The 14,697-nt window shown below is 41.3% G+C and overlaps 2 protein-coding genes across 7 annotated transcripts in view; both read right to left on the bottom strand.

Annotated features, from left to right (window-relative positions):
* LOC111152835 (telomere repeat binding bouquet formation protein 1) overlaps positions 1–1,877 on the bottom strand; it is a 49,265-nt gene extending 47,388 nt beyond the window's left edge. Inside the window, exons 1-2 of one of the 4 annotated variants that reach the window (XM_022511506.1) lie at positions 1,755–1,877; positions 1,252–1,331 (exon numbers count right to left, since the gene is read on the bottom strand). The gene's annotated coding sequence lies outside the window, so the exon portion shown is untranslated. The other 3 variants (XM_022511507.1, XM_022511508.1, XM_022511505.1) reach the window with 3 other exon arrangements.
* A 1,415-nt stretch (positions 1,878–3,292) lies between these two features.
* LOC111152806 (NEDD8 activating enzyme E1 subunit 1) overlaps positions 3,293–14,697 on the bottom strand; it is a 49,584-nt gene continuing 38,179 nt past the window's right edge. For 2 of the 3 annotated variants that reach the window (XM_022511453.1, XM_022511452.1), the window contains 9 exons: positions 14,188–14,247; positions 13,966–14,099; positions 11,908–11,983; positions 11,558–11,597; positions 9,125–9,211; positions 8,290–8,382; positions 5,442–5,556; positions 5,310–5,359; positions 3,332–3,530 (listed from right to left, as the gene is read on the bottom strand). In XM_022511453.1, the coding sequence (XP_022367161.1) occupies positions 3,421–3,530; positions 5,310–5,359; positions 5,442–5,556; positions 8,290–8,382; positions 9,125–9,211; positions 11,558–11,597; positions 11,908–11,983; positions 13,966–14,099; positions 14,188–14,247 (765 nt within the window). In that variant the 3' untranslated portion in view covers positions 3,332–3,420. Of the gene's footprint in view, positions 3,531–5,309; positions 5,360–5,441; positions 5,557–8,289; positions 8,383–9,124; positions 9,212–11,557; positions 11,598–11,907; positions 11,984–13,965; positions 14,100–14,187; positions 14,248–14,697 lie in introns of all 3 variants that reach the window. The other variant, XM_022511451.1, reaches the window with a different exon arrangement.

Raw genomic sequence — 14,697 nt, forward strand, 5'->3', positions numbered from 1 at the left:
CTCTGCCTTTGGCTCAGGTCATGATCCCAGGGTTCTGGGATCGAGCCCCACATCGGGCTCTCTGCTCTGCAGGGAGCCTGCTTCCTCCTCTCTCTCTGCCTGCCTTTCTGCCTACTTGTGATCTCTGTCAAATAAATAAATAAAAATCTAAAAAAATTTTTTAAAAATAGTGGGGGAGTATCTGGGGACTCAGTAAGTTAAGCAGCTGCTTTTGGCTCAGGTCATGATCCTAGGTTCCTGGGATCGAGCCCTTCATCGGGCTCCCTGTTTCACAAAGAGTCTGCTTCTCCCTCTCCCTGCTGCTCTTTCTGCTTGTGCTCTCTCTCTATCTCTGTCAAATAAATAAATAAAATCCTAAAAAAAAAAAAAAAGAAAAGAATGGTTAGGTACATTATGGTACATTCACAGGCTGTTACAAGAATACTGATATTTACTTGAAATGTTTAATAACAAGGCAAAATGCTTATGCTACAATTAATCTAAAAGAACAAGGCTCAAACTTTTACCTACAGCATGATCCCCATTATGTAGAGGCAAACATAAAATAAAACCACATAGAAAGCTGGTAGTTCTATGGGGTCTTATACCACTTTTTTCTATTTTTACAATTTTTTAAAAGACTATTTATTTATTTGACAGACAGAGATCACAAGTAGGCAGAGAGGGAAGCAGGAGAGCAGGCTCCCCACCCAGAGAGAGAGCCCGACACTGGGGCTCGATCCCAGGACCCTGGGATCATTACCTGAACCAAAGGCAGAGGCTTTAACCCACTGAGCCAACCAGGTGCCCCTATTTTTACAATTTTTATAATAATAAAAATCTAACAATCAAGTCCTATCATAGGCAAGTGCTGCATTCTGTAAACCTTATAAATACTATCTTTTTAGTTTTTACAACAATCCTAAGAGGGCACTATCAGGATGATCGAGCTTGGATTCATACATGCAGAAAACTTCCTTACAGTAAGAGAAGCTTGGGAGAAAGGCCCAGAATGCAAATAAATTAGCTGTTACAATAGTTTAAATAGACTGAGAAATAACAGGTGCAGAAAACGAGCTGAGGGTACCAGGAGTGAGTTCACACGACATGTACATTGCCAGACTCAGTAGACCGGAACAGCTGTTTCGCCTCAACCCTCATCACCGCTTCCCCGTTTGCACAGGTGGGCGACGCCTGATCTTTCCAAGGAAGAAAGGCTACCTCCACCCCATTTCCCCAGTTTGCACTCATTGACACCAAGTCCCAGCTCACCTAAAGAGCTGGGAGATCGCCTTTTGAAGAACAGATGTCTTCCCCAGGTCCTCTCTTCTCAGACCAGGGCTCTCCAGCTCCTGCCAAGGACGGGATGCTGGTTAAAGGCGCGAGACACGCCGAATCCAGGCGATTCACCAGCAGCGAGGGGGCGCCCCTCAAGTGCTGCAGCCCACGCTGCCCCCCCCCCCCCGTCTGATAAACTGGCTCCCCACCCCTCCCATACACCATAATCAAGCGGCGAGAGACCCGGGGGGGGATTCTCAAGTACAATCGGGGTTGGAAACTTCTGTGGGCTCCACACGCCGGACTACATGGTACTTGACAATTCTCTTTCTGCCACCAGGTGCTGTGGGGACTGCAGCCGGGGTCTGTTGCTCCTCACGAAGACCCGTTCCCGCCAGCTCAATCCACCCCCTCAAGTCAGCGGGAAGGGTAATAGCCGGGGGTCCCGCATCCCAGCGGGTGTGAGGGCGGACCCCGGCCTACTCGCGGCGGCCCACCTTCCACAAGAGGCCACAGCCTGGTTCCGGGGCGGGACCCGGGCAGGATCCGAACGCTCAGGGAGCAGAGGCCGTGACCTTTACCCTCAAGTCGCAGCGCGCTGTGCTTCCGCCCTTTCTCCCTCACCGCCAGCCTACAGCGACGCTCGACTCGGTTTCCCGCCCAACGCGACGGGCCCACTTCCGTGGGGCGGGACTTCCTGCCACCCCCACCTCGCCGGAACCCGTGTTCCTCTAACGACCGCCGCTCCCTGATGTTTTCAAAGCGGGTCCCGGGTGTGAAAAGAGTGGATGCAGTGTCTTTTAGGGGTGGAAAGTCACAACGTAAACGGGAAATCCTATGACCTGATGGCCCCCAGTTTTTAGGGCTTTCTTTGCAGAGGGGCGTTGGCAACAGGGAGTCAGGAGAGCAGGCTTTGGGTGGATGCGGCTGGTTTGGGGACTGTGGCTGCAGGGCACAGCATGGGTTAAGAGGCCATCTGAGCACCAAGCCTAACCTTATTCTTCTCTCCCAAGCTTCCTATCCTTGTTTTCTAATAAAACTGAAACATTTGGGGCGTCTGTCTGCCTTCGGCTCGGGTCTTGATCCCGGGGTTCTGGGATTGAGCCGCACTCCTCCTCCCACCCCGCACCCCCGTTGGGGCCCTGCTCAGCGGGAAGTGGGAAGCTTGCTTTTCCCTCTCCTACTCCCCCTGTTTGTGTTCCCTGTGTGTCTGTCAAATAAGTAAATAAAAATCTTTAAAAAAAAAAAACTCAAATATTTGTCTTTTCAAATAGTGATGGTCCTAAGAATGTCCATAGCTAAAATCTACGCATGGCTTAAATTCATTATTTAAGACTGTAAGAAAAAAAAGAGCCTATTTTAAGCCGTTTCTAATGCAACATAAAAGATTTTTTTAAAAAAGATTTTATTTATTTGACAGAGATCACAAGTAGGCAGAGAGGCAGGCAGAGAGAGGGGGGAAGCAGGCTCCCTGCTGAGCAGAGAGCCAGATGGGGGGCTCGATCCCAGGACCCCAAGATTACAACCCGAACGGAACGCAGAGGCTTAAGCCACCGAGGCACCCAGGCGCCCCAAGAGATTTTTTTTTTTTTAAGATTTTATTTTTAAGTAATCTCTATACCCAAGGTGGGGCTTGAACCTATAATCCAGAGATCAAGAGTTGGATGCTCTACAGACTGAGCCAGCCAGGCACCCCGCAAGAGATTTTTATTAAGTAAGCTTGAATTAGCAAGCCAGAAATAATGAACTCAATTAAAAGTGGATAGCTTGGGGCGCCTGGGTGGCTCAGTGGGTTAAAACCTCTGCCTTTGGCTCAGTTCATGATCCCAGGGTGCTGAGATCAAGCCCCACGTCGGGCTCTCTGCTCGGTGGGGAGCCTGCTTCCCCCTCTCTCTGCCTGCCTTTCTGCCTACTTGTGATCTCTGTCAAATAAATAAATAAAAATCTTTAAAAAAAAAAAAAGTGGATAGCTTTTATTCTCTGAGAAAACGACTGCTTCCTTTCCCCTTAGCCCACAAAGGAAAAGACTACATTATTACAAATGAGAAAAATGTTTATTAAGGAAACATTTAACAATCCTCCCTTAATAGAATTATACAGACTAGAGCACAACTTGAAGGCAATTACAGTTCAAATCATTAACACTACATAAGGGTGCTTATTCTACAACTGGAAAGTTGCTGAAGTCTGTGACATGCCGCTATAAATATAAGTATTATTAAAAATTACAAATTGCTTAGTGATTATTTTGATAACCTCCTGAGCAGCAGCTCCTGCAAGGAAAAAGGAGAAAGGCAAAGCTTTGAAAAAGGTAAATTTCAAGTTATACAAAAAATATTCAATTCTGTAAAGAAAACCTTTCCTTTCCAAAGGCAAAAGTGTTTAAAAATAAGCCAAAACAGGCATAGCTTACCGAATCATATCAAAATCAAGGACTGTAATTTTTTTTTAACTATTATTACAGGAACTTAAAATGCTGTCCTATACATTCACACTTTGGGATATTATGCCACAATTTAAAAGAATGAAGTATTATGGTGGTTTTGAATGGTTGATATTTTAAGTAAAGTCAAAAGAGCAGTATGGTTGATAGTAGTGCTTTTTAAAAAAATACATATAGACAGAAAAGAGTCTCAAAGACCACCCTTATATTTTACCCTGTGCCTACTTTACTTTAATAAGACAGGGATAATGGTATATTTGTTCTAAATACACCTGTACTTTGGAAACAACCATACTAAACACCACCAGGCTGCTATACTCAGTAACAGTCTTATACAGTAACAAGTTTTGAGTAACTAATCAAAGCAAACAGTAGAAAAAGCAAAAAACTACAGGGAAAAAAATTCTTCACCTATTATAATATGAGGCTTCATCTTTCACAAACATTAATTGAAATGTTATTATTATTATTATTATATTATATTATATTATTATATTACATACAAAATACTCTTCTAGGCCCTAGGTATAAAGAACAAAAGATATACATCCTTGACTTCATGGATCTTACTTTTTAGTAATAAGGGAGAGGTAATTTACAAATAAGTAAAATGTATAGTAAGTCAAATGACTTTAAGTGCTAAGGAGAAAAAGCAAGAAAGGGGGATATATATGAGTGCAAAAGGAGTGACTCAGTTTTAAACTGCGGAGTCAGAAATGGCCTCACACAGGGAAGATTAACACTTAAACAAAGACCTGAAAGAAATGGAATATAACAATGTCCCATAGAATATAGAACACATTATGGACTGAATGGAATGGCCTAAAAATTCATGTTAAATCCTTAATACCTAATGTGATGGTATTTGGAGACTAAGATGGGAGTCTTTGGGAGGCAGAGAGTCATGGGATAGGGCCCTTATGATGAGTTTAGTGGCCAGGTAAGTATCCCATCTGTCCTCTCCTCCCTGAACAAAGACAATGTTATATAATGGCACACTGCAAGAGAGTAGCCACCTACAAGCCACAGACAGGCCTCACCAGAAACCAGGTGCCCTGGCCCTGACCTTGGAGTTCAGGCCTCCAGGGCATTTTTATGAAAGAGATGCTAATTTTCATATGGCCTTGAAGAACAGGTAGATTTTAGACATGCAAGAAATAGGGAGATTTAAGGCAAATGGACCCTGAGGGTTAAGGATTGAAGGAGCAAGAAATAAAAGGGCATGTCTCTGGGAAAAGGAAATAACTCAAAAAAAACAAGGCCAGAAAGGCTGAATGGAACCAGAACATGGTGTGTTCTTAATGTCAAATCAAGGACTCTGCACTTGTTTTCTGAAGATTACTGTAGTATGCTTGTGTATATTGCCAGCGCATAGGGTCAGTTAAGTAAGACACATGATCAGAGCTGTGCTTTAGAAAGATGACTCTTCACTTTAAGCTGGACAGCAGTGGGAGATGGAAAGCAGAGAGACAAGTAAAATAACCTAAACAACACAACATCCTGTGTCAGTGACTTCCCTAGTTAAAACTGCTCAGAAAACAAAACTTCCTAACTGTACTGTGTTGCCAGAGATGCCAGTCTTCTCATCTCTGGGATCTATGGAACTCACCCCCTAAGAATGCAGCAACAGTGTGTGGCTCAGCAGCTCCGTATCGGCAACTACAGAAAAAGATGGAGACATGAACTTAGATTAGCCTTACAAGACAGGTATTATTTCTCCTATGCCCTAAAAAATACTCACAATTCATGGACATAGTCATCTTTCACCATTACAGATAATCCATATTCCTGAAGGAAGCCAGTGAGACAAGACTTCAGCTTTCCTATATCTTCTTCAACTTGGTAGTTAGATACCCCTAAAAATAAATATATGGATTAATTTTCATTAATAAAATTTAAAAACCAATGGCACCTACTTTTCTAAATCCAGTTTTAGGTATCCTAGTCAAAATAGTAAGGTATGATATTTACAACTATCACAAAGCTGTAACAATCAAAGAAACCATCTGAAACCTATTAAAAATTCAAGTTTGATAAGTCTGCTTTGTTTACTGTTCTATACCCATTATCTAGAAACCTATCTGACACATCCTTGGTGCTCAATAATTATTTGACAGAGAACTGAATGAATAAGAAAGTGATGTCCCATTTATACTCTGTATAAAAATTATGGTGCTTGGGATGCCTTGGTAGCTCAGTCATTAAGCATCCAACTCTTGATTTTGGCTTAGGTCATGATCTCAGGATCTTGAGATCAAGCTCCACATCAGGCTCTGCAATGGGCATGGCACCTGCTTAAGATTCTCTTTCCCTATCCTTCTGCCCCTCCCACCCTACTAAAAAATAATGGTGCTTATAAAAATTATGGTGTTTATTATTCATTTCCAGAAGATTAAATGACACAGAAGACATAAAGCTATAAGAGGTAACATTTATTGAGCATTAGTAAATGCTGGACAGTGTTCTAAGTACCATATAAATTGAGTTAATCCTCATAACAACTCTATGAAGTAGGTACTATTATTATCTCCATTTATACGTGAGAAAACTGAGGCACAGACAGATGAAGTTATTTGGCTGAGTTACTTAGCTCCTAAGTAGCAAAACTGGGATATGGGCCTGGGCAGTGCTTATGCTTATGATTATAGTATGTCTCCAAAGGCAAGCTATTATTACTGCTGGAAGGAAGAACACAAGTGCTGTAATATTAAAAAGTTACTAAAACAAATAATATTTTTTAGCCCTTCTGGTTTAAAAACCATCCTACTCTTCCTAATAATAATAATACCAAGCCTTTATTGAATACTTACAAGGTGCCATGTAGTATGCTAAGTGATTTTCATACATCACCTGCGTAATCCTTAAAATCCAAGAGTAGGTAGACACTATTATTGCCATTCCAGAAGTGAGAAAACAGACTTGGAAACAGTGACTCACCCATGATCAAGAGATAGTAAGTGACAGAACTTAGATCTGAAGCTAGGTTCAACTCCAAAGCCTATGCTCTATGTGGTAGCTAGTCTTCCAAGATGGCTCCCCAATGAACATTCCTTTGTGCCCTCACATAGTCCCCTCCCAGTCTTAATCTAAACTGGCCCTATGAAGCCAATAGAACATAGCAAAAGTGATGCTGTATGACTTCTAAGGCTAACTCATAAAAAGCTTTGTATGTTCCACCTAGGTCTTTTGGAATGTTAACTTTGGGAAAGCCAGCCATCACGTAAGAAGTCTGCCCTAGGAATACAACACTAAAAGGAAGCCCCAGTTAGCCATGGAGAGAGATGTCTGACCAACCGCCAAGCAGTTCCAGCTGTTCAAACTAACATGCTAGTCACAGTGAAAATGTCTTCTTGGATATCTAGCTCAGTCAAGCCTTCAGAATGATCCCAGCCCCAGGTGTCACACAACAAGAGTGCCCCCTCTCCCCAGCAAGAACTGCCTGAGCCCAGCCAATCCACAAATTACAAGATAATAATTTATTGTTTTAAACTACTAAGTTTTGGGATGGTTTGTTATGCAGTAAACCAAAAATACAAGCTATCAAACAATACACATAAAGTAATACATATTTGGTGTTTATTCCTTTGCTTTCTTCTGGTACACTTGCTCATTAAGACTGTAACTCAGTGGGCATACTACATCAATTGGGGCAGCAGGTTTTATGATACTCCTAAAATGTGCTGCTATGCAATAATACGGCACAATTAAAATTATCATCTTAACAAAAATATTCCAGGCAACTGAAGATCTTTGAGATTATGCCAATTCTCCAATTAACTACATTTACAGACCAAAAAAATAGATTCTGAGCAAAGAAATCCCTACATCTTCAGAGTTCTGAATTCAAGTCACTGGCATACTTCTTATAGCTTTCCCATTCCACTAAATTAAACTCAGTCTGAGTCTTAGAAGTAAACTATGGAACCTGACAGAAAAACAAGTTTCATTCTAGGGGCACCTGGGTAGCTCAGTCGGTTAAGTGTCTGACTCTTGATTTCAGCTCAGGGTTGTGAGATAGAGCCCTGAGTAGGGTTCTGTGATGGGCGTGGAGCCTGCTTAAGATTCTCTCTCTCCCATTCCCTCTGCTCCGTCCCACCAACTCTGCCAAAAAAAGAAAAAGTTTTATTCTATATGCACTCAACCAACATTTCCCTGTAATAGTTAAGAATCAAACATTATTCGCAGGGCGCCTGAGTGGCTCAGTGGTTAGGTGTCTGCTTTCGTCTTGGGGCATGATCCCAGCGTCCTGAGACTGAGCCCTGCATTGGGCTCCCTGCTTGCTGGGAAGCCTGCCTCTCCCTCTTCCACTCCCCTTGTTTGTATTCCCTCTCTTGCTATGTTTCTCTCTGTCAAATAAATTTTTTAAAATCTTAAAAAAAACAACAAACCATTATTTGCAAATACTTACACTTAAAAAACAAATGGTATTTTCTCACTGACCTGAAGTAGGTGTAAACTGCTTACAGTGTAAAATTCAAGCACCACTACTATAAACACCCCAAGAACACCCAAGAAACTTTAAGATTTAATTCAATTTAATTATTTATTCAAGACTTTATTGTATATGATAATGAGATAACTATTCTTACCTGGATATCGACCATGTTGTTTATGAAATCTATCAACAGCCCGTAACATTAAATATAATACTATCTCATTATCTGGATTGTCCATGCTGGAAACTGAAAGGGAAAAACAATTCATATAACTTGGGTAATTCATTACATAAAAAAAATGTAGAACTGAATTTACTATATACTCAAGCTTCAGGATACAAAGCAATTCGATCACAAAATTTAAATATTTTGTGACAATAAAATACAAAATGATAAATAATAGTAAAATAAAGGGAGAGGGAGATATTTTAAGATCAAACCCTGTGTTCTTAAGGACTATCAGCTACTCACATAATCCCTATTAATGTAGTAATGTTCTGACTTTAGCTCTTCTTCATATCACACAACTTACTCAATAGTCTAAATATGATTTCATGTAGGGGAGCCTGGGTGGCTCAGTGGGTTAAAGCCTCTGCCTTCGGCTTAGGTCATGATCCCAGGGTCCTGGGATCAAGCCCCGCATTGGGCTCTCTGCTCAGCAGGGAGCCTGCTTCCTCCTCTCTCTCTCTCTCTCTCTCTCTCTCTGCCTGCCTCTCTGCCTACTTGTGATCTCTGTCAAATAAATAATAAATAAAATCTTTAAAATAAATAAATAAGATTTCATGTATATACTAAGTTTTTATTTTGCAGTTATGACTATTTGGAAATATGACTACTTCTTGGTTTATAGAATAAAATTTATAGTATAATATTTACATTATCCTGTCAATTATCATATACTCACTACTATTAAAATATAAAATATTTATTTATATCTCTAAATTTAATTAAAATTAATAACCTAGCATCAAAAGGTTATTATACTTACTTATTTCCTCTTTGTTAATTGTATCCAAGCCATATTCTTCAGCTAAGGATCGACATCTTACCACTCGAAGAAATGCAGAATTGGTGCCTGAAAACAAGAAAGACATTATGGAAGAAAACAGCTAAGACATGTGAATATTCCAAATCACAAGTCACTCTAAGAACAGGGAATTCTGTGTGTACTCTTTACAGACATGGAAATCCGAAGAAATACCTCTTTGGCTTAAATGGTTAGCAGAGAAGGCACTAGAGCACAGATCAACTGAAATTCATATCCCTGGCAGTACAACCAGCTCAGCACTGAGTAAGGAGGTGATGGCAAATCTCTGAGCTTGCTTTCATTTGTAAAATGGGGATATTACACCTTTGAAAGCTGTTCTGTGGATCAAATGTGCAAGTGTAGCAAGTGCATACCTAGCACAATGCCTGATAAGACTCAGTGAATAGTTGTTTTTATCATTATTAAGGATAAGTAGTCCTAATGGAGAGCATTATATATACTGTACACTTAAATATGTAAAACTTTATCTTTTTAATCAATTTTTTAAAGATTTTATTTGTTTATTTGACAGAGAGAGAGAGATCACAAGTAGGCAGAGAGACAGGCAGAGAGAGAGGGGGAAGCAGGCTCCCTGCTGAGCAGAGAGCCCGATGTGGGGCTCGATCCCAGGACCCCGAGATCATGACCTGAGCCAAAGGCAGAGGCTTTAACCTACTGAGCCACCCAGGCACCCCTGTAAACCTTTCTTTAAAAAAACCTTTGTATTATGGAAATTTTCAAACATACCACAAAGTAGAGAGAACAGAATTAACTGTCAAGTACTGAACATCCAGCTTCTAATTTTGTATCATATAAGCTAGTAGAGCAAACACAAATGCAGAAACAAGATGCAAGATTGGTAGTGAAACAAAACATTAAAACTAAGCCTCAACAAGCACAATGGAAGAGTCATTAAAGGGAGAACATGGATAAATATATTTTAAGGCTGGGGAACATACAAAATAAAGACTTTTGCAGAAGTTAAGAGCAATAGCTACAGGGAAAAATTCTCAGCACATAAAACAAATTTTATTATTCTTAAACTTACTCTTAGTTTTTGCTTTGCTTTCTTTTTTTTTTTTTTAAGATTTTATTTATTTATTTGAGAGAGAGAGAGAGCACAGACAGAGAAGAAGAAAGCACAGAGGGAGAAGCAGACTCCCCACTGAGCAGGGAGCCCAACAGACTTGGAGCCTGATCCCAGGACCCCAGAACCCTAGGATCAGGATGTGGGCCAAAGGCTGATGCTTAACCAATTAAGCCACTCAGGCATCCCTCTTAAACTAATTTTTTTTTTAAGATTTTATTTATTTAGGGCGCCTGGGTGGCTCAGTGGGTTAAGCCGCTGCCTTCGGCTCAGGTCATGATCTCGGGGTCCTGGGATCGAGTCCCGCATCGGGCTCTCTGCTCAGCAGGGAGCCTGCTTCCCTCTCTCTCTCTCTCTCTGCCTGCCTCTCCGTCTACTTGTGATCTCTCTCTGTCAAATAAATAAATAAAATCTTTAAAAAAAAAAAAAAAGATTTTATTTATTTATTTGACAGACAGAGATCACAAGTAGGCAGAGAAGTGGGCAGAGAGAGTGGAAGAAGCAGGCTCCCCGCGGAGCAGAGAGCCCGAAGTGGGGCTCGATCCCAGGACCCTGGGATCATGACCTGAGCCGAAACGAAGGCAGAGGCTTTAACCCACTGAGCTACCCAGGTGCCCCTTAAACTAATTCTTAAATAAAAGAAAATGCTTTGGGCCTCCTGAGGAGTTATCAAGATCCTAGGAACTGACCCACTCTGAAACTGGATGGCAAAACTCTTAATTCATCAGTCATTTAACACAAACCAAAGTATTTGGTTTTGTTTTGTTTTGTTTAAAGATTTTATTTGACAGAGATCACACGTAGGCAGAGAGGCAGGCAGAGAGAGAGGGGGAAGCAGGCTCCCTACCGAGCAGAGAGCCCGATGCAGGCTCGATCCTAGGACCCTGAGATCACGACCTGAGCTGAAGGCAGAGGCTCAACCCATTGAGCCACCCAGGCACCCCAAATCAAAGTATTTGAAACAATACTGTCAATGCACATGTGACTCAAGACTTCACGTCCAAAGTCTTTAGATAAAACTTTCCCAATTTATTTAAAAGTAATAAGCTGAAAATAATTCCATATTAATGACAATTTTCAATTGACCTTCATGTCTTTTCAGCACTGCCATAGACAGATGAGCTCTATCTGTGACCCACTCTTAAAACACCCTCTCCTTTTATTATACTATGAGGCAAAAAAACACCAACTCTTAGTGATTCTTATCTATACCACTGAGACCATGGAAAATTTTTAATTTCAGCCATTTAAAATTCCTGAAAACATTTTGATCAAGCAAATAAGGAAATTAATTCAAGGGGACTTACAGAGTAATTTTAATTCTTTCTCTGAAATGGACTCTGGTGCCTGTAAAGAGAGAAACGCAGGTTTTGCTCCAGTATAAAAGAGGAGATGAACACAGACTGCAGCACAAAGCCAATCACTGGGAGACAGAAAGGCTTTCCCCAAGCGCTGCAGGAGTTCTGTAAAAACATCTTGTTTCCTTAGTGAAGGCCTTTCTCATTAGGCAGGTAAGTGAGTGATCCCTCTAAAGCGGCCTAGAACCAGTGCCACACCCTCTGTGTCTAAACCTTTCTGGCTCCCAGAGTTATGCAATCAGGCCAAATGGAGCTGCACTGTCCACAAAAGGCACAATGCGCTCAGCCCAGAAGCTTACCTGGCCAACAGACTGCAACAGCTTGGCAACGTGATTACCCACAGCAGCAGCATCTTTCTTTGCTTTTTCACGGTAACTGGAAAAAAACAACAAACATCTGTTTTCATAATTTTTAAAGTTAGCAAAATTTAAATATCACCATGAAGCAAATTTCTTTCCTTTTCATGAAAAAATACTGGTTTGGTAAGATACAAAATGTGAAAATGCCATGGAGATGCTACCAGCAGCAACTGTTAGTGGCTGGGAATCTCCCCAGTGTTGGCAATGGACTTCTGGAATCTGCTAATGTCCGAGCTCCGTCTATAGCAACAGCAACTTAAAAACTACCCTCCTAGAAGGATCTATGAGCCATGCTTCTGGGAGGACCTGACTACATATGTTACTGAAGAACATGATATATCTCCTGAAGTTAAATCCAAGGAAAGTTAAATACTTCAAAACTGTCTATCTACAGGGGCGCCTGGGTGGCTCAGTCGGTTAAGCCTCTGCCTGCGGCTCAGGTCATGATCCCAGGGTCTTGGGATCAAGCCCCACGTTGGGCTCCCTGCTCAGTGGGGAACCTGCTTCTCCTCTCTCTGCCTACTGCTCCCGATTGTGCTCTCTCTGTCAAATAAATAAATAAAATCTTTAAAAAGAAAAAAACTATTTACAAATTCATGTAAAACCTTTAAGTCTATTTATACTTTCATTCTCTAAAGATGATCTGTGTTAAGCTGACTACCTTCAATGTGAGGTCATACTTCTGTCTATCCTCAACTGACTTTCCCCAAGTTTTAAATAGTTGAAATCTTAGGCTAGGCGAACAAAGATGTGTTAGACAGTGGCTGAGGTGAAAAGTGCAGTATCTAGAGAACAGAGATCTTCTGTGTGACATCCTTTGGTCCTTGGGGAACTCAAGCCAGCGGCCCTGAATTCATCAGCAACATGCCTGAACTACATAAGGGTAATACCCACTGAGACCTATACTTAGGACAGTCTATCTGGGTTCAAACTAGTGACACCTAGAGAGCTGACACCTACAGTAACAAACTCTTTAAATTATGAAACATGACGATAAGAAATTCATCAAACTAAGACTTCAAGTTTTAAGTTACAGATGAAAGTTCCTACAGGGCCACAGTTAAGGTGTAGAGCTGGGCAGCATCTGACTCCTGGTTTCAGCTCAGGTCATGATCTCAGGGTCATGGGACTGAGCCCTGTGTTGAGCCCTACCTCCGCCTCTGCACTCAGTGGGGAGTATGTTCCAGGTTCTCTCTCTCCCTCCCCTCTGCCCCTACCCTCCTCATTCACTCTCTCTCCCTAAAAATAATAATAATCTTAAAAAAAATTAAAAAAAAAGAGTATAGAGCTGGGTTTCATGGATTCAAATCCTGGTTCTGCCATTTCCCAGCTATCTGACTCTGAATAAATTACATTTTCTATGTTTCAGTTTCCTCACCTATAAAACTGGGACAATAATAGTATCTCTGTCTGGGGCTAGTATCTCCCCGCTGAGCAGAGAACCCAATGCGGGACTCGATGCCAAGACCCTGAGATCATGACCGGAGATGGAGACAGAGGCTTAACCCACTGAGTCACCCAGGCACCCCAAATATCAGGTTTTTATCATGAAATATGAAAGAAAAAAATCTGCCCCCTACTCAGTAGATGGGAACTCTCTGTACTTTCTGCTCAATTTTGCTATAAAATACCTAAAACTATTTTTTAGCTTATTTTTAAAGAAACTATTACAGAGATGCACTTGATTTTTTTTTTAAGAGATTTTATTTATTTATATGACCGAGAGAGACACAGTGAGAGAGGAAACACAAGCAGGCGGAGCGGGAGAGGGAGAAACAGGCTCCCCACTGAGCAGGGAGCCCTATGTGGAGCTTGATCCCAGGACCCTGGGATCATGACCTGAGCTGAAGGCAGACGCTTAATGACTGAGCTACCCAGGCGCCCGTTGCATCTGATTTCTGATAGAGTGATAAAATATGTTCATCTGTTCTATAAACAGGTTAATTTTTCAGAAACATAGTTTGAAACAGTGAACATAGTCTGAAAACAGTGACTTACACATTCTGCAGTTTTATATATTTGCTTGAATCCGCAATCATATCAGGAATTGTGCCTCGAACAGGTAAATTTCCCTGACCCTCTTTGGCCACAAATTCCTTTAAGGCACGAGCTAAAATCCAAAATGATGGAGTCTAAAAGAATGAGAAAAAAAATTAGTATTAAATGGCATTTGAAATTGACCCAAAGATTAAGATGGCACTATTTACTTTCAGTTGTTACCTGTTTGGTGATATTTATGCAGTGATCATCATTAAATATATCTTCAATACTGCTTGGGATCTAACAAAGGAACACAAAAGATTTACTTATACTAAGAATGTGGCCATCTGTATTTCCACTATTTCCCAAACAAGTTCTCTGAATTCCTACATTGTAATCAAATAAAAACTTCTGATGGGCTTAGACAATTTTGTAAGGATTTTATTTATTTGAGAGAGAAAGAGAGAATGCACGCACACAAGTGGTGGGGAGAGGCAGAAGGAGAGGGAGAAGCAGACACCCTGTTGAGCAGGGAGCCCCCACTTAGAGCTCACTCCCATGACTCTGGTATCATGACCTGAGCTGAAGGTGGATGCTTTATTGACTGACCCACCCAGCCGCCCTGTGCTTAGACTTTAATTGAGAATCAGTACCAGACAGAGAACTGATGAGGAAACAGAGAATGGAATGAAGTACCCTCCTGCCCGCTGGTGTCAGCACTAAAGACTGACCTGTTCTCTTCCATCACAC

The sequence above is a fragment of the Enhydra lutris genome, unplaced genomic scaffold (genome assembly GCF_002288905.1).
Source record: "Enhydra lutris kenyoni isolate GAN:26980312 unplaced genomic scaffold, ASM228890v2 scaffoldscaffold30, whole genome shotgun sequence".
Taxonomy (NCBI): Eukaryota; Metazoa; Chordata; class Mammalia; order Carnivora; family Mustelidae; genus Enhydra; species Enhydra lutris.